The sequence below is a fragment of the Lissotriton vulgaris genome, chromosome 7 (assembly GCF_964263255.1).
Source record: "Lissotriton vulgaris chromosome 7, aLisVul1.2, whole genome shotgun sequence".
NCBI lineage: Eukaryota > Metazoa > Chordata > Amphibia > Caudata > Salamandridae > Lissotriton > Lissotriton vulgaris.
In genome coordinates, this window is record NC_141695.1 from 471,943,817 (window position 1) to 471,967,424 (window position 23,608).

Genomic DNA, 23,608 nt, shown 5'->3' on the forward strand with positions numbered 1-23,608 from the left:
ACACAGATGCAATTTCATTGCAAGGTCCAATAGTTGTTCACCAACCATCGTCAAACAATAAGCAAAATTAAAAACAGAGTTATTTTCAAGACGGTTCAAATTAGTTCAAAATTCTTACAAAAAACACATAAGAAGAGATCCCCAAGAATTTTCTTTACTAACTCCTCAGACCGTGCTACATGACAGAGCTAAATATTTGAATACTTAAGTCTGATTTAGGGTTTGGTCTGTACATTTTCTATTTTCCTTTGTGATGGAAAGTAGGCAGTGAAGGAAATGTTTACAGATTATGGTGCTCCCTCAGGATGACTGGGCGCTGCAGGATCCACCTTAGTGAAGAAATACTCCAACAGAAAATCCACCAATACATATAGTTTACAGTAAAGGTGAACTTTGGAAACTACCCTTAACCTTTTCTAAAGGATTAATATTTGTGTAGTGCTGCTTGGAATTCAAGAATCATTTGTTAATCTGGGAATTAAAAGAAAAAATAAAGGGATCTGATTGTGCTACAGAATTTTTTTCCTATCTTCCCTTTGGGAACTTTGGGTCTCAAGTAGGAATTGTGGTTCAGGGAGATTTGATTGACTGCCACAAGAGAACAAAATCTCATGCAGACGGTATTTAAGTATGCGGGACCACTCTGTGTCTTGAAGTAAAATTTGAAAGGCATGGGAGTGGGCGTAGTAGGCACTCCCTCACCTCCAGGCTATCATGGGGGTACTCTTAAAGTGCTCCCCTAACTTTGAATTTAAAAAAAGAAACATTTGGGAATTCAGGATTCCGTTTTTTGTAGCTCAAATTCCTGACACAGAAAAAATAGCATTCAGGGATTGGTTGCCAAGACAGATATCATAATGTTGTGAATAACACGCTGGAACCACGATTCCAAAGCTCCAGGGCAAGAAGTGTACCTCAAATTTGCAAAAGCTTTTTAGATTAGTCAAATTGTAAGACCAATAGGCAATCTCTGTTGTCAACCCTCATGGCTCGAAGAGGTTAGCCATTGGCTAGACTGCAGGCCTGGCCTTGAGGCCACCCCTTGATGCACAAGCCAAAGTCTGACAGTTGGGCACAGCAGGAGTTACTCATCAATGGCGGTTTGGAGTCACCCTAACCCCTTTGGCCATGGGTATGCCGAGGGTTGGAAAATAAGTACATCATGAAAAAACCTTGAGATAGACTGATAAAAACACTGTTAAAAAACTGTGCTGTGGTTCTTGTTCAAAAGACTATAACCACTGAAATTCACTAGTTATGGTTACCAACGCACACAACATATTCCATAAAGTGCTGCCTGCCATGTTCAAAACACAGATTTGCCAATGGCATTAAAATGAAAAAAAATAAAAAGCTGCCAAGAAAGCATGAAGATGGGCAGCACGAGTTATGGCATATGTTATGCATGTTGGTAATCATAACAAGTTATGAGTCAGAACCATAATGGTGTCTTTTTCAGTGACATTATGTACAGTGTATGTGTGTTTTGTGTGAACATATATATATCTATCTATATACACACACATATATATATATACTATCATATATTCATGTTTGTGCATCTATATATATCTACCTATCTATCTATCTATATACATATTCACTAAAAAAAACATAGGTTTCACATTTGTTATAGTTAGGAATTAGCATTTAAAAAAACCTTTGAAATTCACTGAAAAAACCATAGGTTTAACACTAGTTATAGTTAGCTGGACATTTGACTCATACAAAACCATTGAAATCCCCACGTTATAGTTAGTTGGACTCACTATAACTCGCGCGCCCGCAATCCCCTACTGATGATGTCACATATAGTGAAATCACTGATGACATCTCAAATGACATCACTGATGACATTTTAAATGACATCACTGATGACATCATCCATGTGATCATACGATGCACCTCCTCACACTCTAATCTAACCTTTGATACACCCAGTGTTAAATACAAACTACCATTCCTGAAATTATTGACACACCAATACCAGTAACTACATACGCACTCACTGATTTATAGGTCTACACACACATCTACTCCTTCACCCATACAATCACTCATACATACGGTCACTCATCAATAGAACACTATCATATCCAGTCATATACCTATACAGACACTTACACACTGACACTCATTCACAGAGTTACTCAAACACCTAGTCAGCTATGCAGAGAATCAATCACACTCCCATTTCCTCAACTACAAAGTTATACACACTAAACCTTACTTATTCAAATATATAGTAACACATATTTACTCTCTTTTACAATCACTGAAACAAGTACACATTGAACCATACAGTCACGTACGCAATCACAGGCTCTCATGTATAGTCTTTTATATATGGCAACTCTCACATGCACTGTGTTTTACATATGTACCTACTTTGACATGTAGCACTGAGATAGCCACTCACTCACCAACACATCCATGCAGACAGTCAACCCCCCATACAGCTCTATCCACATGCACACTTGAACCCATATACCAAGAGAATCAACTACTCACATATAATAATAATCACTCACTCATACAGTCAGTCACGCACCTACTAAATCCTTCATCCAGACACTCATACATCCACTTATTCTTCAATATGTAAATTATTAACTTTAACTTAATTGTATTCTTATTTTTCAGAAACACACAGACACTGGATGATGTCATCAGTGATGTCATCAGTGATGTCACTGACCATTTCATGAATGATGTAATATGTGACATCATCAGCAGTGGATTGCGGGCGCGCGAGTTATAGTGAGTCCAACTAACTATAACGTGGGAATTTCAATGGTTTTGTATGAGTAAAATGTCAAGCTAACTATAACTATTGTTAAACCTATGGTTTTTTCAGTGAATTTCAATGGTTTTTTAAAAGCTAATTCCTTTCTATATCGAGTTTGTAACCTACGATTTTTTTTTGTTATTTGCTGTTTTGTGTAAGTATTAATTATTAATAATGTATTTTTTAAATAATATTTTTCCAAATTTTTTTTTTAATCATTTTTCCCTGGGGCGCACCGAGAGCGCTATTTCTGCGTTTGTTAAAAAAAATATGTATGAAAAGTATATAATAACGCAAGACATTTAGTACCATACTTATAAAAGCAATATTTTTAATTTACGAAATGAAAATGAATTTACATTTCCGTAAAGCTATCAAAACGTCACTCAGGTGCGCCGCGTAAGCGCCCCCGGAAGTGCCTACATTCGCGCCGTGTAAGCGCCCCTGGAAGCGCTCCAGTGCGCGCAGCGTAAGCGCGTCAAGTCTTGTGACCTTAAAATAACTCTTTTCATTGGTTGCTAACAGTTTTTTTTACAAAGAATGAAATCCCCACCCATTTCCTTCACTTCTTCTTTCACCTTTGTGACTGAAAGACCTGTTTTTTGCTCTTGGATCTTTCTTGGATTACCATGGCTGCCAGAACATCCAGCAGTGATGATGACAGAGAGACATTTATTGATGAAGAGGTTCTTCCACCCCGGGTAAAAGAACACTTCATATGGTTTTTTTCCATTTCACATGATCAAAAAAAAAAGTAAATGCCTTAAAGGTGGAGTGCCGGATTTGTCATACTGTCCTCTCACGGGGTGACCCCACCAGAAAATATTCATTTGGGAACTCCACTAGGATTCGCCACGTCGAGAGGAGGCACCCCCAGAACTTTGCCCGGGAGAGTGTCAGAGCTCTGGCACAAGAGGCTTCCAGGGATGGTGCCTCTACTTCAACCGGAGGACCGACAACATCGGTGAGGGGGCGACCAGAAGAGCTGATCCCCAACATTCAGCCTTCATTTAATGAAGCCGTAATTAAATGCAAAAAATGTGATCAGCTACTTTGTTATGGGGAACAAAGTGTAATGCTCATGGTTCGAGCAATAGACAACCACCGCTGCCAACCCCAGTCCTAATTTTGATTATTTTTTTTGCTCCTGTTGAGCAGTTTCCAATTCCCTGTTTTTGTTTCTGTTGAAAAAAAAGGAAAAAAGAAGAAAAAAAAAGTTCTTTTCAGAACTACCTCCAATTCTCATCAAAGAGCTGTATTCTTAAAAAAATGAAAAAGAGTAACTGAAGTGGAGTGCAGTGAGAGAAGAGAGGAAAATGAGTGAGAACGCAAAGAAAGGGACGAGAGGGGAAGGGAAGTGAAGAAGGGGGACTGAAAGAAGGTGAGTGTGGGGAACGAGAGTGAGGAGGAGAGTGAACATGGGGAATGTGTCAATTGAGTGTGAGACAAGGTGAAAAAAAAGTTAAAGTAGAAGGCTGAAGGCCGCATTTATGAGGCCATGCGTCACTTTTACGCCACAGGTGCATCAAAATCTTGGGCCTGCCTCACAGCAGGCGTAAGACTGATGCAGGCCCTATCACATGGGGCTGGCCCCATGTGAAAGGATGCATTGCTGGAGTTGCATCACTTTTGTGTCACACTCCAGCAATGCATCACTTTCGCGCTTACAGATACGTCAGAAATACTGACGTATCTGTAACTCCTTGCGACATAATGCGCCATACATTAAATATGACGCATGAGTAGAAGACTGAAGGCCTCATTTATGAGGCCATCCATCACTTTTACGCCACCGGTGCGTCACTTTTTAGGACGCACCAGTGGTGTAAAAAATGCACCTTATTGAGTCACATTTACAAAGTGACGCATCTAGGTAAATGCGTCACTTTGTAAACCCCTGCTCCACATTATACCTGTGCCAGGTGTAATGTATGTAAAGGGGGCATATTGACGCAAGAAAGGGTCGTAGAAGTGACGCAGTGAAATCTATGACTTTTACGACACTGTTGCGTCAAAATCTTGCGCCTGCCTCACAGCAGGCGTAAGACTGACGCAAGCCTTTTCACATGGGGCTGGCCCCATGTGAAAGGATGCATTGCTTGAGTTGCGTCACTTTTGTGACACACTCCAGCAAAGCATCACTTTTGCGCTTACAGATACGTCAGAAATACTGACGTATCTGTAACTCCTTGCGACATAATGCCTCATACATTAAAAATGACGTAGTGAAATCTATGAGATTTCACTGCGTCACTTTTCTTGCGCCTGCCTCACAGCAGGAGTAAAACTGATGCAGGCCCTTTCACATGGGACTAGCCCCATTTGAAAGGATACATTGTTGGAGTTGCATAATTTTTTTGACACACTCCAGCAATGCATCACTTTCCTCTAAACACTCTACTTTATTTTTTTTCACACTGTTTTTCCCCATGGTGCGCGATCCGGAGAGCGTACCCGGGAACGCACCCAGCGCTTACCCCGCGAAAATTTCAACAAAAATAAAAAAAGGTTTTTTTGCCCTGCAGGGTCCCTCTAGGCCCCCCTCAGAAAACCTAGTGGGTCAGGGGGGTCTACTCTGCCCCCTTTTAATTATTTCCCCCTTTCTTTTTCACCTCTTGTGTCTCGATTCTACCGAGACACAAGATGGCGGACTCTCCGGACTGTTTAGAATGTTGACAGACACCCGACAGCCAATCAGCTTTCCGCTCGCGCACTCACATAGCGCGCCGGGTGCGCTCCCCGGTACGCGCACCGTTGAGCGCTCGGAGCGCGCCTATCGATATATATGTGTTTTTGAAGTTAATTTTCATAAAAACCACTGAAACAATTTTCCCCAAACATGGCAAAGGCACATCTGCGTACCAGTCCCTACAATTTTGCCAAGTTTGGCGTAATTCCGTTCAGCGGTTCAGGCTGTAGACTTGTCAGACCGTCCTATGGAAATTAACATGGAGAAAACACATTTTGGGACCCCCTTTTTTCTAAGCCCCCACTTCTCGAATCCCCCCGAAACTTTCAGGAAAGGAGCGCACAAATTCCTCAACCCGGCGCCAGAGTTATTCCCAATAGAATGTTGCGGATTTCCTATGGTAGCCAATCCTAACTATAACTACCTACTGGCGACTGCCAGTAGGTGTGTGTGTATATATATGTATATGTATATATATATATATATATATATATATATATATAGATAGATATATATATATATATATATATATATATATACACATACATACAAACAGCAGATGCATTACAACTAACTCTGTATATGGTCCAATACTGACATTGAGAAGTTCTAGAAACATAATAAACCACAAGGTCAAAACAAGAGGTTTATGAATGTCTCCACAATCCCACATTTTTGATGCTACAATGCAGGTTATCCATTATGTATTTTTACATTATGTGTTTATTTTGTTGCAGTTAGCATGAAAATGTGTTACTTTTTGAACAGGGCACATTTTCTTAAAACCAGTAAGTTAAATACTGTACTAAAAAGAAGATAATTATTTTAATTTTGTACATCGGACGTGGGGCTTTAGTAAAAGTATATTTCCCTTTGGTAAAAAACATTCTGGCTTTTAAATCTGCTGTCTAGAAAATTCAGTTTATAAAGGGCACCAATTGCAATCATAATGTTCAGTTATGTTTATCTTTCAAGGAGAGGGTGCCAGTTAAACAAAGGAAAATGATAAATCTTAGCAAAGATGAGGCTTACCACAGGATCACATCCATATTTCATAATAAGGAGGCCATTTGTGCGTAACATATAAAATATATAAGGATTATGCCACTGTCCCTCTAAAATATGTGTGTGAAACCATTGTTTTTGTTCAGTAAAAGCAGCTAAACATTTCATGCATATGAATCTTATAATATTTAACTTGCTTGTGAAATCTGTTGATACTCTTCTACTACAGAAATGGATTCAAACTGTCAGTTTTCACTCATAATGCACCACAAACAAGGTCAGCATAACACAGTGTAAACTGTATGAGCAATGCCACAATCCAAGTCCACAAGGAGCCATCTTCAAAATCGCCATATTATTAGTAAATGAAAGCAGGGGGAAATTATAATATCCATATTGAAAAAAAGAACTCAAGCGGATCTATGCACTTCAAATAGTTTGGAAAGGAGTCACCTTTTGTAATCTTCATGGCTGATTTCACTATGAGAAGAAGTAAACAGAAATGACTTACAAATTGATTCCAGAGAAACACTAGCCAAATTGCCCAAAGTGACAAATAACTGATCAAGTGCCCTGGAATAATTAATAATCATACCATAACTGAGCTGGTTAACAGGACCACAATTTAACATATACATTTTGAAAATATTTCTACTAATTCATATATTTTTGCATGTATATTAATATAGTTCTTTTATTGTATAGGCCATTTAAAGAAAGTCTGTTTCTGTTGTTATCCAACATTTTGTAGGATTCCAGACATACGACCGATGTGAAAGCATACTCAGGATTACTTCTCTAAGGAGTTTCTCTTCCATGGCCAGAACAAATTGTGATTTGTAAAACTGAATATGTTCCCATGATCAACACACCTTTTGAGTTACCTACAACTAATCTAAATAAAAAAAGATCCATCATTTGCAAAAAAAGTATGTGTGCCATTTTTGGGCCAGTCTCTTCCAGTTAGGTTCAGTTTTCACATACATGCTACAGAAAGAATGAACCTCATTCTTGAGTTATGGCATAAGGGGATAATGATCTACATTGCATGAAGTCTACTCGTATGTGAGTGTTTTGATGTTTAGCTAGAGATGAGCTCTGACTAAAGCTTTTACCACATTCTGTACATCTGTATGGTTTATCTCCAGAGTGGATTTTCTGGTGTCTTATGAGATTTGATGATTGACTGAAGCTTTTTTCACATTCATTACATGTATATGGCTTCTCTCCGGTATGAGTCCTCTGGTGAACTTTAAAACAATATAATTTCCAGAAGCCTCTTCCACAGTCATTACAATAGTATATTCGTCTTTCTTTGTGAGTCCACCTCTCATCTATAAATTCAAAGCAAGTGTATGGCATTTCGCCTGCATGAATAATCTGCTGTACAATTGGATTTGTGAGATGATGGAAACTCCTTTCATATTCCAAATTTCTTCCAGGTGTGTATGTGGGCTGGGTTCTGTGAGAGCCTCTTGGATTTTGCTTGATTTCACAATGCATTCGCTTAGTAGAATATTGAGCAGTCTTCTCTCTTGGTATTACTGAAACTGGTACACTTCGCTTCCTTTCATTACAGAATTCTTCGGAAGTCTTCCTCATGCTGTTCATAGATTCATCTTCTGTTAAAATACAATTAAATTCCAAAAGTTAGAATTAATGAGACATTATTTGTAAACATTGTAGATGAAAACCAAATTTAGAAGCCCTGTTCAATTAGTACTACATTATGCTAAAATTACTATTAATGTGTCACACTACTGTCAAAAAAGTGCCTTCTGTTCATTGTCAAAATCATGAACATAGATATCACAGAATGAACTCGATTTTTAAAATGACTATAATGCTATAACAGTATTAGTCCATGATAATTTAGTGACAGAATCACAAACAAATTGCCAATGTCTTAACATTTGCCTCCTTACAAAACCTTAGTTTGATTTAAGAGAAAAGTATAACTCTGCAGAATTCACTAGTGTTTGTGTAATCTCTTATGCTGCATTACATGCAGTGTTCAACCTACTTAAAATTACTTGACAGAAGCTACATAGAATGAGACTTTCAGGAAAAAAAAAACATTTTAAAGATTGAAAGCCTGTCAATATAGTGGATCTATTCTCAACTCCAAACCCAATATTCTCTTTTCAAAGGGTTCCAGCATGAGGGTTGTATGGTTGAACCTCAAATAAAGAAAGTCCTTAATTGTGTGTGTTGGCAATTTAAAACAAAGGAGCTGAAGACTGTAGAATAATGTAACAATTCATTTTTTCTTATGTAGAAACGCCAGTTACATAAATATGTTTAACTTATATTGAATAGTGTACTTTTGCATGAATAACATTTATAAAGAACTGTAATTCTCCTTCAATTGCAGCCAGTGTAAACTATTTAAGAAGAATGCCTTTTCTTGGGCAGCCCGGCAATAAATTCCGTAGAACTGATAGTTTACTAACCATACATAAAATAAGTTACATGAATTCAACTAAGTTATAATGTGTTTTATGGTTATGTATGGTTCTATTTTTCTGTTATTATTTAGTTCCCAATTTAATCTAATTGTTGGTTTATGTTTCAATTTATAGGTTTATTTAGATGACAGTGAAAAATCCAAGTATTCAAATTCTAGATAAATATATATATTTAACGGAGTAAGTAACCGAAATGGAAATGTGAACACGAATGTAAAATTCTGCCAACCATGTAGACATTAAAATGTGTATTTAGAACACATATATATATATTGAAAGTGACAAAATTCAGGACCAAACGCACAAGTTACTTACCTTCGGTAACGATATATCTGTAAGAAACAGTAGTTAGTATTAGATTCCTTACCTTAGAATATTCCCAGGCGTCAGACTGGATCCGTAAACATTTGCGTAGCAGTACCCTTGCGCGTCGGTAGGCGTCGTCTGCGGCTCTGCGTCTGTCATCGGCACCGGGAAGACGGCACCGGAGTACTTAGACGCCCCCCGCGCGCACTGACGTCAGTTCTTATACACAGCTTTTCCGCGCCAGAAACGCAGAGCCATGATAAAAACCAACACTGGTGCCCTGAAAGGGGATGACCTTAACCTTAGATATCAGTTCGCAGAACGGAGAGGATGGGTGGGGAGGTAAGTAACTTGTGCATCTGAAAGAAACAGGTTAGTATTAGATTCCTTACCTTAGAATAGATACCCCAGAAATACCAACCCCGGTGGCGGGTCTGCAAACCAATAATCACACCAGAAAGTCCTGGAGGACGGAACGGCCAAAGAAGCCATCCCTCCGGACTTGGCTGTCGAGGCAGTAGTGTCTTGCGAACGTGTGCAGCGAGGCCCACGCATCTGCCTGACAAATGTCCTGCAAGGGGACTCCCCGGCCCAGGGCCATAGTAGCCACCGTGGCCCGAGCGGAATGGGCCTTTAGCCCAACAGGAGGCTCCTTCTTAGCCAAAGAGTAGCATGCCTTGATACACAACACGACCCACTGAGAGATGGTCCGTTTGCGCACCGCCTGTCCCTTCTTAGCGCCCACGTAACCAACAAAGAGTTGGTCATCCACCCGGACCTGGCGTGTGCGAGCCAGATAGAATGAGAGCGCACGTTTTGGGTCCAGGCGGTCCTTTAGAGGGATGCAGAGGCAGAAAGAAGGTGTGCAAAGTGATGGACTGCCCGATGTGGAAGGCAGGAAAGAGGGTCTTGTCCGCAACACAACCTTGTACGGATGGATGGATGAAGGAAAGGAGGCTCGGAGGAAATAGCCTGGAGCTCACTCACTCCTGGCAGAGGTGATGGCAACCAGGAAAGCAGTCTTAAGAGTAAGAAGACGGAGAGTACGGTTATGAAGCGGCTCAAAAGGAGCACACATCAGATAAGTCAGAACCAGGTTCAAGTCCCACTGGGGCATCACGAAAGGAACAGGGGGAAACATATGAGTGATGCCCTTCAAGAACCTATTTACAATCGGGGACTTGAACAAAGAAGGCTGATCAGGTAGCCTCAAGAAGGTGGAAAGGGCAGAAAGGTAGCCCTTGATAGTGCCCAGAGCAGAGCCCTGCTGGGCAAGAGAAAGAAGGAAGAGGAGCACCTCAGAAAGAGGGGCAGAGAGTCTATCCACAGCCTTTGCTGTGCACCATGCCACAAATCTATTCCACCTGCAGGCGTATACCGACTTTGTGGAGGGATGCCTGGCTGCCAGAATCACATTACAAACTTCAGGAGGCAAGTCAAATAGCCTCAACTGTCCCCGCTCAATCTCCAAGCATGGAGGTGGAGACTGGACAGATTCGGGTGGAGGACCGTCCCCTGCTGCTGCGACAGAAAGTCCTCCTGAAGAGGCAGACGAATTGGGGGATTGACAGACATGCTCAGTAGATCAGGATACCAATATCTCTGTGCCCAGTCCGGAGCCACAAGGATGACTTGGGCTCGGTCGCGCCTGATCTCCTTCAGCACTCTGGGCAGAAGTGGTATAGGCGGAAAGGGGTACAACAGACCGCAGCTCCACTCGTGCCGAAAAGCGTCTCCGAGCGAGTGCATCCTTGGAAATTTCAATGCACAGAACTGATGACATTGCGCGTTCTCTTCTGTGGCGAATAGATCTAACCAAGGCTCTCCCCACTGCTGAAAGAGGCCTTGCGCCACGTCCGAGTTCAGACGCCATTCGTGATCCATCATGCACCGACGGCTGAGTTAGTCAGCCCTGGCGTTCAGGGAACCTGCCAGGTGTTGAACTACCAGGGTCACGCCCTGATGTTCCAGCCACTGCCAGAGGTGCAGAGCCTCCTGGCATAGGGTCCACGACCCAACCCCGCCCTGTTTGTTGGAGTACCATATGGCGGAGGTGTTGTCCGTGAACACCTGCACTTCACTCCCCCGGACAGAGGGGAGGAATGCCTTCAGTGCAAGCCGGATCGCCCGCAGCTTCAGAAGGTTGATATGGAGCCAGGACTCCGCCGGAGACCAGAGGACTCTGATCTCCACCTCTCCCATGTGGCCCCCCAAGCCCTGGAGGGACGCGTCCGTCACAACTACGTGCTCCGGTTGGGGGAGGGAGAGAGATCTGCCGCTGACCCAATCGCTGTCCGTGAGCCACCACTGCAACTGTCTTGCAGTGTCCTCCGAAACCAAGACATGGTCGGACAAGTTGCCCTGATGCTGGGACCACTGAAACTTCAGGTCCCACTGCAGAGCCCGCATCCGCCACCTGGTGTGATGCACCAGAAGGATGCAGGAGGCCATCAGCCCCAGAAACCGCAGAGTCAACCTGACCAAGACTCAGGATAACGGCTGAAAGATCGGAATCAGAGCCTGAATATCCCAAACCCGCTGTTCTGGAGGATAAACCTGAAACTGCGCAGAGTCTAGAACCGCTCCAATGAAGAGGAGCTTCTGAGAGGGCCACAGTGTGACTTCGGCACATTGATGGAGAACCCCAGCAGGTGCAGGAGGTCGGCTTGACTGTCTGGGGCGAGCCCGCCTTCAACAACCAGTCGTCGTGGTAGGAGAAGACTGAAACCCCTAACCGGTGCAGATGAGCTGCCACCACTGCCATCACTTTCGTGAACACCTGTGGGGTGCTGGTAAGGCCGAAGGGGAGCACGGTAAACAGAAAGTGCTCGTGGCCTACCGTGGCCTACCGTGAACCGCAGGTAACGCCGGCGGGCCGGCAGGATGGGGATGTGAAAATAAGCGTCCTGCCAGTCCAATGCTACCATCCAGTCTCCCGGGTCCAGGGTAGCTAAGACCTGAGCCAAAGTCAGCATCTTGAACTTCTCCTTTCGGAGGAAGCCGTTGACGTTCCGCAGGTCCAAGATAGGGCATAGGCCCCCTTTGTCCTTCTTGGGTACGAGAAAGTAGTGGGAGTAACAACCACACCCTACTTCTGGCCCAGAAACGCGCTCGATGGCCCCCTTGGCCAAGAGGGCCATAACTTCCTCTAGATTCCCGGAGGACTCCAACGCAGCTTATACCTTCCGGGGGGCACATGGTGACTCTTTAATTGATTATGTGGCAGTTACTCTTCAATTATTTAATGTGTGTACACAATTTAAGGTATCTGCCACAAATATGAGTGACCATAATATTTTAGTTGTAAAAATGGTCATAGAAATTGAGAAGTCTGAACTTTGGAATCAGAGGGATGAAAAGGTCTCTTATAATTGTAATAATGGGCGTACTTGCTGGTAAAATAATTAGTTTCCAAATTTTAAGAGCGTTTTTTAAAATACCGCCTTTATTCCCAGCCAAGAAACACTGGTTCAGAGGTTCGAGAGAGTCTTGGCTGCAATTAGAAGTTTCGGAAGAAAGAAGCAAGTTTTTATTTCTACTCCATTAGGAATAATCCCATGGGAAATTTTAAAACTGAATAGGGAAACTAATGGTTTAATTAGAGACCAATTAAGGGTGCTAACAACACAAAGGCAAATACAAATAAGTAGGCTGAAACAGGTGTGGAAAAGGAAAATAACATTGGACCGAAGGAGGGCTGAAGACGAAAAATGGGTTAGACTCCGAGAGGGGGCTCTTTCCGGGGATACTAGGAAGTATTGGGCACTGATAGCAAACTTCTGTGATGGGAGAGAGTAGTCAAAACCTATTTTACTCCCAGAAACAGAATGGTCAATGTACAGTTCCCAGCTCTATGCTTTAAATTTCATAGTTGGACAGAACCAAGGCGTTAGTACCACTCCAACTTGGGGGACAATTATGGTGCACCATCATGCATGGAGATTGAGGGTTAAATTAAAGAGGCAAGATATTCCAGCGCAATGGGCCCAGATGATGTACCAGTAGCCATAATAAAACTGGATTGTGAAGAATGGGCAACATTTTTGCATCCGTTGTTTGCCCATTGTTATACCTATGGCGATGTTCCAAAATCCTAGAAGGGAAGAAAACGAGTTCTTCTCTATAAAAAGGGTCCTAAAAATTCCCCGGCCAGTTTTAGACAAATTTCGCTCCAGGATGCAACCGGGAAACTGTTTGCAAAGAGTATTCTCACTCATCTTCAAGAGTGGGCATTTGGAAATAATGATATCCCTTTGGAACAAACAGGATTTCGTAAGAATAGTGGCACACTGGATAATATCTCCATTCTGCAAACTTTAACTGAAAAATATCCAGTAAGTCGGGGTGTGCCGTTATACTCTGCTTTTATAGATTTCGCCACAGCATTTGACAGGGTAGATCAGGGGAAGCTGTGGAGGAAATGAGTCACTATGGGGATACCAGGGAATCTTTTAAGATTAATAATTGCTCTTCACTCTTCTACCTGGACCAAGGTATAATTGAGGGAACACAAGGTCTTTCGAAGAAAATAGGAACCAACAATGGGTTGAAGCAGGGGTGCCTTCTGGCCCCTTTACTTTTTTCCATCTATATTAATGATTTGCCAAATAGAGTGGGGCTTAGTAAATGGGATCCCCCTACATTAGGAAACTTAGAGTTGAGCTGTCTGCTATATGCAGATGATGCAATAATAATGGATTTAACTCCAATTGGACTGCAAAGATGACTTGCTGAGCTAATTAAGTACACAGAAGAGTATTATTTAAAAGTAAATATTTAAAAAATCAAAGTTATGATTTTTAGTTACCAAGGATGTAAGGCCAGGAAAAATGTGAACTGGTTCCTGGGAAAAAAAATTGGGAATAGTAAAATTTTATTCATGCTTAGGAAAAATATTTACAAATAGGTCCTCAGCTAATAGACATATGGACCATTGCAAAGGCAAAGCGATTTCACAAGCCTTTGCAATTAATCGTCTGGACACACACACAATGTGGGAAAAGACATTTCTCACACATTATTTCGGTCTATAAAATAAAGATCCCACCAACCCTGAGCTACGCCAGTGAAAAAAAATTCGATAAAGTGTATGGACAAATCTGGCGTCAAAAATGTAATTTGAATCGCGCTGCACCGATTGCAGCGCTTAGGCTCGAATTTGGTCTTCTTTAAACATATGCACTATCAATGGCTGCGTGCTTAAGATGGTGTAATGCACTGATAAATAGCTCTGAGAATTTGCTACTGGTAGCACTGTACAGAGAAATATTTATAAATATGAAGGAAAAAAGTGCTATTTTTAGGAATAATTTGAAAGCATTATGAATGTTTGGTTTAGATATGGGTGGGTGGTGCTTCTCTGCAAAAGTGCTTTGAGAAATTATAATTAAGGGAAAAAATTCTACGGGGTTTCTCGTGAAAGAGATATTGAAATGTGTTCAGAGAATAGAAACATTGATTGTATTGTGGTGAGCAGTATTGTCAAAAATCCCCAACCTTATGTTTTATGGAATCTTAAACATGGAGTGCGCAGGGTGATTTTGCTACTGAGATTGAATTTACTCACCCTAAGAATTATAACAGAAACCTGGGAGGGTATTCCTAGACATGAAAGGTATTGTCATTTATATAATTCCTGTATACAAGATTTGAATCATGTTTTATTTGTTTGCCCAGCATTACAATCAATACGTAGTTAATTAAGGATTTATATTTTAAAGTATAATACCGCTACAGCAGAAGAGGCCCGAAATTGTCTGCTGTCCCCCCCCATCTGAAATGATGTGTTTTTAGCTTTTTTACACAATTTTTAAACATATTTTAAGGTAGTAAAGATCTTCTTAATACGTATGTACAGAGCACTTGCACTTTTTCTTGACCTTTTGGTGTTTATGACCGATTTATTATGTTTACAATTTAGCATGTGCACTTTTCCAAATCTTTTCAGTTGCTGCTTACTAGCTAGTAAAGATCTTCTTAATGCTTATGTATAGAGCACTTGCACTTTTTCCTGACCTTCCAGTCTTTATGACCGATTTATTATGTTTACAATTAAGCATGTGCACTTTTTCAAATCTTTTCCACTGCTAGTTACTTATTTTTTGGATCCCAAGCACTTCACTTAATTTGTTCTGCTGTTAAATTATTATGTATTAGACGATTTTTGCCCAATTTAATAGGTTTGGAATTAAGCATGGGCAGCATTATAATTTTATTTTTTTCTCTTCTCGTTACTTATCCTCTAGGATCTCAAGCACCTTACTAAATCCTTGTTTTGCTGCTAAACTATTGTGTACTTCATACTAAAAAAGTAAGTGTGCGCCGAAAATTCGTTCCACTCGCAGAATTTGCGGACTTTTGGCAATTTTGCGATCCGCGAATCTCGCGAAATTGCAGAAAAATCTGCGAATCCGCGAGCGGGACAAATGTTCCATATAGCACTTACAGGGTTACAGGGTTACAGCAGGTGCCCAAGTTGAAGCTAATTACTTTGTAACCATTTACAAAATGGTTACAAAGAAATTAACTTCAACTTGGGCACCTGATGTAACCCTGTAAGTGCTTCCTGAGCGGCGCCTCCAGAGTTCGTTGCCTACTTGCAACCATTCTCTGACCCTGCTCTGACCCTCGAAGCAGGGTCATAGAATAGTTACAAGTATGGCACGATGCTCCGGTCACAAAACCTCAACAGGAAGCACTTACAGATAAATAAAGCAGGTGCCCGAGTTGAAGCTCAAATTCAGTAACATTTTAATCAGCCCAAAACATTAGTGAGCAAGGTCGAGGCTGGGCAAGTGTGCTTTAAACCCATCTCTGCCGTCGAAAATTAGCTGTAATACTCGAGGGAGGTCTTTGCATCCATGAACTTCTCGAGCGCGATCCCCTAGTTTCTGTGACCAGGAGGCTGCTTTCTCCTCACTTGCTGCCCCGCTCGCTCTCTGACCCTTTACACAAGAGGCATGTGCACACGCATAGAAGCCCTGCCTGTTTTGCCTGGCCCACACACTAGCAGTATCAAACGTTTTTCCCGCTCTTTCCTAACTATGATGGACAGCTCACTCAAGGGACCTCGGCGCCTTTTGGCGCGGTGGCAAAGTTACAGGCACACATAGGCACTGGAGACAAATCTTCTGGCCCTTTACACAGCTGCAGTGTAGGAAAAGCATTATACATTTACCCAACGAGGTAGCACTTACTGATTAGCCAGTAGAAAGTACTCCAGTTGAGTATAGTGCAAATCGCAAAACAAATCCACGATTTCGCAGGAAAATTCGCGAATTCGCAGATTTATTTGAAATTCGCCCATACTTATAAAAAAGGCGAGTTTAAGGTATTGAACTACTTTGCACTGTTAATATGCTGCTGGTTATACAGTACAGTTTAGTGAATTGATAAATTATCTCTTTACATGGTTATTTCGTCCATGATCTAGTACTGTATAGAACATTTTAAATCTCTGTATTTTACAATAACTTTTAATACTGAATGTTTTGGGATAGTATTAGATCAGAAATTTGTATAAATACGTAAAAATTCCTGTATGACAATCTGATTACTTCTGGATCTATCGGCGGCCTTCGACATGGTCAATCACTCTATCTTGATTGACCGTGTCGAAGAGCTGGGTGTCCAGGCCATGGCCAGAGCCTTGCTCGCCTCCTTCCTGTCAGGAAGAACCCAAGCAGTAACCTTGGGGCCTTTCCGATCGGCGGACCTGGCTCTCCCATGTGGAGTGCCACAAGGCTCATCCATAAGTCCGACCCTTTTCAATATTTATGTGGCGGACTTAGTTAAGGTTATTAACACCTACCGGATGAGCCTCACCACCTATGCGGACGATACACAGCTGGTCCTAGCCGTCAATAACGACGGCGAAGAGGTGGCAGCCAGGTTTCAGGAAGGCATGCTGGCTATTAAGGAGTGGATGTCTTGCAACTGTCTAAGGTTGAATTCAGAGAAAACGGAGGTGATCATTTTTGGAAAACTTTTTCCAATCTGGTCCTCAATATGGTGGCCTCCGTTGCTAGGGGCGCTGCCGTCCCCGGTGCAGAAAGTTTGAAATCTAGGTGTGATTTTTGATGAGAGACTCAATTTCATTGGACATGCTAATCAAATAGCTTCCGCAGCTTTCTTCAAACTTAAACTCCTTAGAAAAATCATCCCATTTCTTTCAGACAAAGGAGGAAAAACAGTGGTGAGCTCACTAGTATTGTCCGCCGTGGATTACTGCAATGGCTTGTTCTTGAATGCTCAAGCCCGTGTTGTGGCTAAACTACAAATGGTCCAGAATGTGGCTGCTAGGCTGCTGTCTGGCACCCCCAAATTTCAACCAATTAAACAAGCTATCAGGAGCTATCACTGGCTGACGGTGAAAAATAGAATCAAGTTTAAAACTTTGTGTATTACCTTCAAAGCCATCCATCAGCTAGGGCCAAAGTTCCTGAAGGAGAAGCTTATACTTTACCTCCCCACCCGACAACTAAGGTCATTAAATGCTCTCCGCCTAACTGTACCTAGAACAAAGACAGTCACTTGGGGAGACAGATCTTTTACCATAGCTGCAGCCAGACTTTGGAATACACTTCCACTGGAAATTAGATCCTCTCCCACACTGCTACAATTTAGAAAACTGTTGAAGACGTGGCTGTTCAACCAATAAGCTCTTCACCCTTCTGCACTACTAAATGCATATTAAGTCCCTAGGCCATAATGAGTCTCAGCGCCAAGACGCCCATGGGCAAACGCCGCGCTTTATAAATTTTAAAAATAAAGAAATAAATAAATAAATTACTTAAGGTTCACCCCTTCTTGCACTGGAAAACCTCAAGATTGACTGCTACTGTTATGTTCATCCGTGTTTTTTGTTGAAATGACAATATGAATTAACATTGGTAACTTTTTGGGAATGAAATGTGTTTTTAAGATGCATTTTATGTGGAATTCTGTGGAATTCCAAATCATAATAAAAACAAAATGGAAATTGGAATGTTAGTACATCATTCTAAACTTTAATTTCAGAATGACTTCACCACTTGGCGAGAGTAGACAATCTTTTTGTAGATTAATAGGATCTGGATAGTTTTGTTGAAAGGCCCTGAGAGCAGCCCTTTACAACTAGAAATCTGGGGGTATAGGATATGTAAGATCTTTGATTTAGATTTATAAGAATTAAAGTCTCTCAAGTCTTTTGCTACCATATTAGTAAGCACATATTTGCTTGGTGCAAAAGCTATTAGTGAGCTAAATCTAATACTTATGAGAATCAGAATACTGTCTAGCTCTAAAGGCAGAATTTAGAATGATACACTTCATCTTTTACTCAGAAGCTGAAAATTTCATGAAAATACTTTGGATAATATATGCTAGATTGTAAGTTGAACAATTCAAACTTGTCATATGAAAGCTTAACACACGCAACAAATTAAGAAACCCAAAATCGGCCTGGGTTAAGAAAAAAATATCAGAAGCGGTAGAGGGCAGTATAAGGATGATCACATATCTTAAAGTCAACTCCCTTGAGGTAGGAACCACATATTCCTATCTAGTATACGTACAATTAAAGTTCTGACATTTAGTTGAAGACTTCTATTTAAAGCAATGTTCAAGCACAAGTGGAAAAAAGCGATGGTATGAGCTACTGCTGTGTCCTTCTTATATATTAGCAACTGCATCATTAACTAATTTTCTATTGTTAGGGCTGGTTTACTATAGAGCAAACAAATATGCTTATTTGGAACTCTGAAAAAATGACACATATGACATACTTCAGATGCTTAGAAGAGTAAAGCAAGAATGATGATGTAAAAATATTCACTGTCCTTTGATGTATTTGTATAAAGAATTGGTGGTCTGTTTAAAGTGTGTTAACACTGCAAAATGCTACTTGTAGCGATGCAATTATAGTATTATATACTTATGATGGTCTATCAATTTCTTTAACTGTGGTTAGATTGTCACTGTGAATGTCTGTACTTTGCAATAACTATGCATTTTCTATGCACATTTCAAGAAATCAAGGAATAGCATACATTCTCTGTGTCCTGCATATCTTTTTCTGCCTGCAGAAATTATGCAAATCCCTCTGAAGACATGAGAAGGAAAGACCCTGAAGAGCAGCCGCTGTGATTTACCACTCTAATGTGACATCAGCATCTGATAAACTCAACTAATGTGGAATATAAAGTTTTTATTCAGAGTGTTGTTTCAAATGAGCTCATGCCTTCAAAGAAGTGTTATGGAACCAGGCATTTGCTTAACAGATTTGATGTTATCGCTATATTGCCTAATTGAAATAACTCCTAATTAAGTCATCATTATCACAGTGATTCAGTAGGCTTGACCTCCCTCATATCCCATCACAGCAATTTCCAGCACGTGGTCCATCATGTGTGAAAAGATATATAAACACCGGCTAATGAAAAAGCCAATCAAAATAAAATGATGATGCAGTATTTTCAACTGTTGGTTTAAAAATGTTAGTATGAATTACACAATGACTCTGAAAGAAGGAAAGTGAAAATAAGTGAAAGTCAACATATTAAAGACAAGATATATTTTCGAAACCTAGTTCAGGCAGTGGATGCAGATTGCAGAGCAATAATGGATGTCCGAACACTGCTTATATGCCAAACATCTTGTTTTTAGTTCTGTGCTTTCATGATTAACAAATCAGTGTTTTTGTAAGTCGTAGTTTATGCTTCCTCCTTTTTAACACATACAATTGATAATAATCTGTAAATGGAAAAGCCATGACAGAACCACAGTATTTGGGATACAAGGAGGGATCTGGCAACTTCAACTATGTCTTACCACACATTATTACTAGAGAGCTGCAGTGCTGTTTATGTATTATAACACCAAAGAGGCAAAGTAAGGCATGAAAATGTGGAGTATACTGTGTTATTACTTACAGATGACCAGCCCATTCTAAAGAGGGCAAAAATTGTATGGATATAAAGACCGTAGTGTTTCATCATCCTGAAGTATTGATTTCTTCAAGGAGATGTGGTGATTAAATGGCTGTTAACACTGTAGTCTTTCCGCCACCTTAACTGTGATTTGCCAGCATCACTAGCTATATATCTATTTCTCCAGTAGCCATGTGAATGTATGCGTTGTTATTCGTACAGTGCGAATCTAGATTGAAAGTCCTGAAAACTGTGAGATACAATGACTGGAGAAAGGTGGTGCTCCTTGAAGAGTTGTTTTTAGCTTTTTTTCTTAATTGTAGGAGAGTTGGTAGTCTCTCCCTTGGTAATCTGATGTTGATACAGTTGTTGTTCCATATCTTGGGGACATGAACAGAAAAGGTTTGCCTTCTAGTTTTTACCTTTTTCCAATGTGTGCCTCCAATGTGACAATATCCATGCTCCTGGTCTGGTCCCCCAGAGATGGCTAGTTTGGCAGGTAAACTGTGGTGTGGTTGTTGATCTGCACCGGAAGGGGGAGCCAGTGCACATTGTATAATGGGGGAGGGGGTGATGTGATCAAATGTATTTGAGCCCTTGATGAGCTGTGCCTCTGAATGAAGGATACATTTCAGGGGTATCAGAGTGGTGCAGGGCATACAGCTGAGCACAGCTTTGCCCCTGCTCAGATGAGAGAGGGCTATGTCTTGTATGGCTGGTATAAAGTAATCTTCAGTGAGCAACAGCTTAACTTTCATCAAGAGGGAGAGTTAGAACCAACGGGTTTGGTCTTATTTGCAATGTGTTGCTTGAATGAGAGGTCTGTGTTGAGGGTGAATCACAGCGATTGTGCATGGTGTGTCAACTGGTTAGTGGGTGGAGTAAGGATTGAATCTGTGTTTTTTTATGCTGTTGGCAAACAGTAGGAAGTCAGAATTTATTGGATTTAGCTTCAGAAAATTAGTTAACATGCAAGATTGGAGCCATTTGAGGCAGGATTTGAGCCTCTAAAAGTTTTTGAGTGACAGTATTTTTATGTAGAATTGGGTATCATATGTGCATTGACAGATGTTGATGTTGCTGCCTACATTAATGGATTTGAGCGGTTGCATTCAGAGGTTGAAGATGATAAGGAAAAGAAATGAGCCTTCTGGTAATCTAAAGAAAATGGGGAATGCCTTTGATCTTGAGAAACCGGTTTGCATGCGCTGTTCCAGATAGTGTGGTAGGATGTGACCATTTCAAGGTAGTGTCAGAAAATTCTGTGCAGGTTTACCGGGTGTTGATCACAGCTGGATAGTCGACTTTGTTGAAGGCTTCAGAAAGGTCATGCATGACCAGGAGGCAGGGGTCATTCTGGTCAATGAGGAGGATGTAGTTGACTACTTGAAGAGTGGCCATCTCAGTGCTGTAGCATGGTCTGAAGCCTGATTGCCAGCTCAGTTTAAGAATATTACTGTAGATGTGTTCCTGAAGTTGGGTTGCAACTACATTCTTGATGATTTTTCCTATGAAAGAAAGACAGGTAATACGGTGGAAGTTGGTTAAGTTGACTGGTTCAAGGAAAGGGCAGCATGTACTGGATGTGGAGATTTGGCAGTTTTTCTTTGACAGAGTTAAAGGTTCTCCTTTGTTTCCGAGCTTCCCAGGAGTAGTCTGGAAAGACCATTATTGTGGTGGTGGCAAGCCAGACCTCCCCAATTGGTCTCATCTCCCGGACTATCAAATCACAGTCTTGGTAATTTAAAAAGCGAGCTATTAGAGGCCATGGAGGTGTTCCACTGGTGGTCTAGAGCTGGGCATCCTGTGGGAACGATCGGTTACGAAGCATGATGAGAACTGTGCCTTTGGGAGGGAGTCCCTGAGCCATTTGCAAAGAAATGCTCCCACGTCTTATCCTTAAATTCCTTCCAGGAAGCCCATGAAACGTAGCCTGTTTCTACACGCTTGTTTTTTTGTGTCATCTCCCTTCCAGGTGATCTCCTATATGGAGTTTGTGAGGTTTGCGACTTCCTTAAGCAATGTATGGGATACAGTCTTGACCTCTAAGGTGTGTTATTCCACATGTGTAACCCTTTCAGATACACTGCGCAAATCCTGACATAGTAGGGTTACATCCGAGCAGACTTCTACTATTCTTCCATCCAGCACCACTCTAGTGGACTGTATTGCTTGCAAGAGGATCGCATTGTCTGGCATGGATAGGTTTTACTTGCTGCCCTGAGAGGGGGGCCATGACCTTTGCGCATCTGTCCATTTCCGCCTGTTTCAATGGTTTTGGCTTCTTATCCCTAGCCATTGAAGGTGGCTCTGTTAGAGCATACTTTGTGTTGATTGTGTGACGTGGCTATGTCTGATTGATAATGTTATTTCAGGCTACTGCACGCTTATATGACTGTGGGTATGTTTGAGTATATGTACAGGACTGGTGGAAGTAGAAAACAGGGTCTCCTCTTAGGTTGGGTTTCTTTGTGGGGCTTCTGGGGTGTGTATGATTCACTGCTCGGGCCCAGTCAAGGTCCATCGCCAGGAGGTGTTCTCTCTCCTCCTGGACTCAGCCCAGGAGCCGTCTCTTCCCCACAGATAGGGATGTCAATTAGGAACTCTTAGTATGTCGGATGCCTTGCTGTGAGTCTTTGGCATGGGTCCCCTCTACCCACACCCATCTGGGGGTGTTGATCACCCATGTCTCAGGATCCCTCCCGCACTCAGTTTCATACACCTCTTGTTGACAGCTGCGCTGCCCACAAAGATACCATCCACAACCACCACCACCTCATCAGGACCGCCAAAAGGACCTCCTTCATCGACCCCCTTGACAACATCGCACACAACAGCAAGGAGCTCTTCACCATTGTGAAGGAACTCTCCAACCCCAGCTCCAGGCCCAGCACCAACGACATCCCACCATCGCAAGCCCTGTGCGACTCCCTCACCACCTTCTTTCACCAGAAAATCACCGACATCCATGACAGTTTCAAACCCCGGACGACCCCTGCAGACCTCGCCGCACCGGACCCACCGCCTACGACACCCTGACAACCTGGGCCAACGTGAGCATCGAACACACAATCAAGACCATGGGCACAATTCACTCCGGATCCCCGTCCGACCTTCTCCCACACCACATCCTCAACAAAGCCAGCAATCCCATTGCACCCCACCGGCACAAAATCATCAACCTCTCCTTCGAGACCGCCACCTTCCCTGAGAACTGGAAGCACGCAGAGATCAACGCCCTACTGAAGAAACCCAAGGCGGATCCGAGCGACCTCAAGAACTTCCGACCTATGTCCCTGCTTCCGTTCCCAGCAAAGGTCATCGAGAAGATAGATAACACTAGGCTCACCCGTCACCTCAAAGACAACAACATCCTGAACCCCTCCGAATCAGGATTCTGCAGCAACCACAGCACCGAGAGCGCCCTCATCGCCGCCACAGACGA

The 23,608-nt window shown here is 41.9% G+C and overlaps 1 protein-coding gene across 2 annotated transcripts in view; it reads right to left on the reverse strand.

Annotated features, from left to right (window-relative positions):
* Positions 1–6,211: 6,211 nt before the first annotated feature.
* LOC147701895 (uncharacterized) overlaps positions 6,212–23,608 on the reverse strand; it is a 278,593-nt gene continuing 261,196 nt past the window's right edge. Inside the window, exon 7 of one of the 2 annotated variants that reach the window (XM_086930525.1) lies at positions 6,212–8,104. In XM_086930525.1, coding sequence (XP_086786651.1) covers positions 7,488–8,104 — 617 coding nt within the window. In that variant the 3' untranslated portion in view covers positions 6,212–7,487. The remainder of the gene's footprint in view (positions 8,105–23,608) is intronic. The other variant, XM_086930524.1, reaches the window with a different exon arrangement.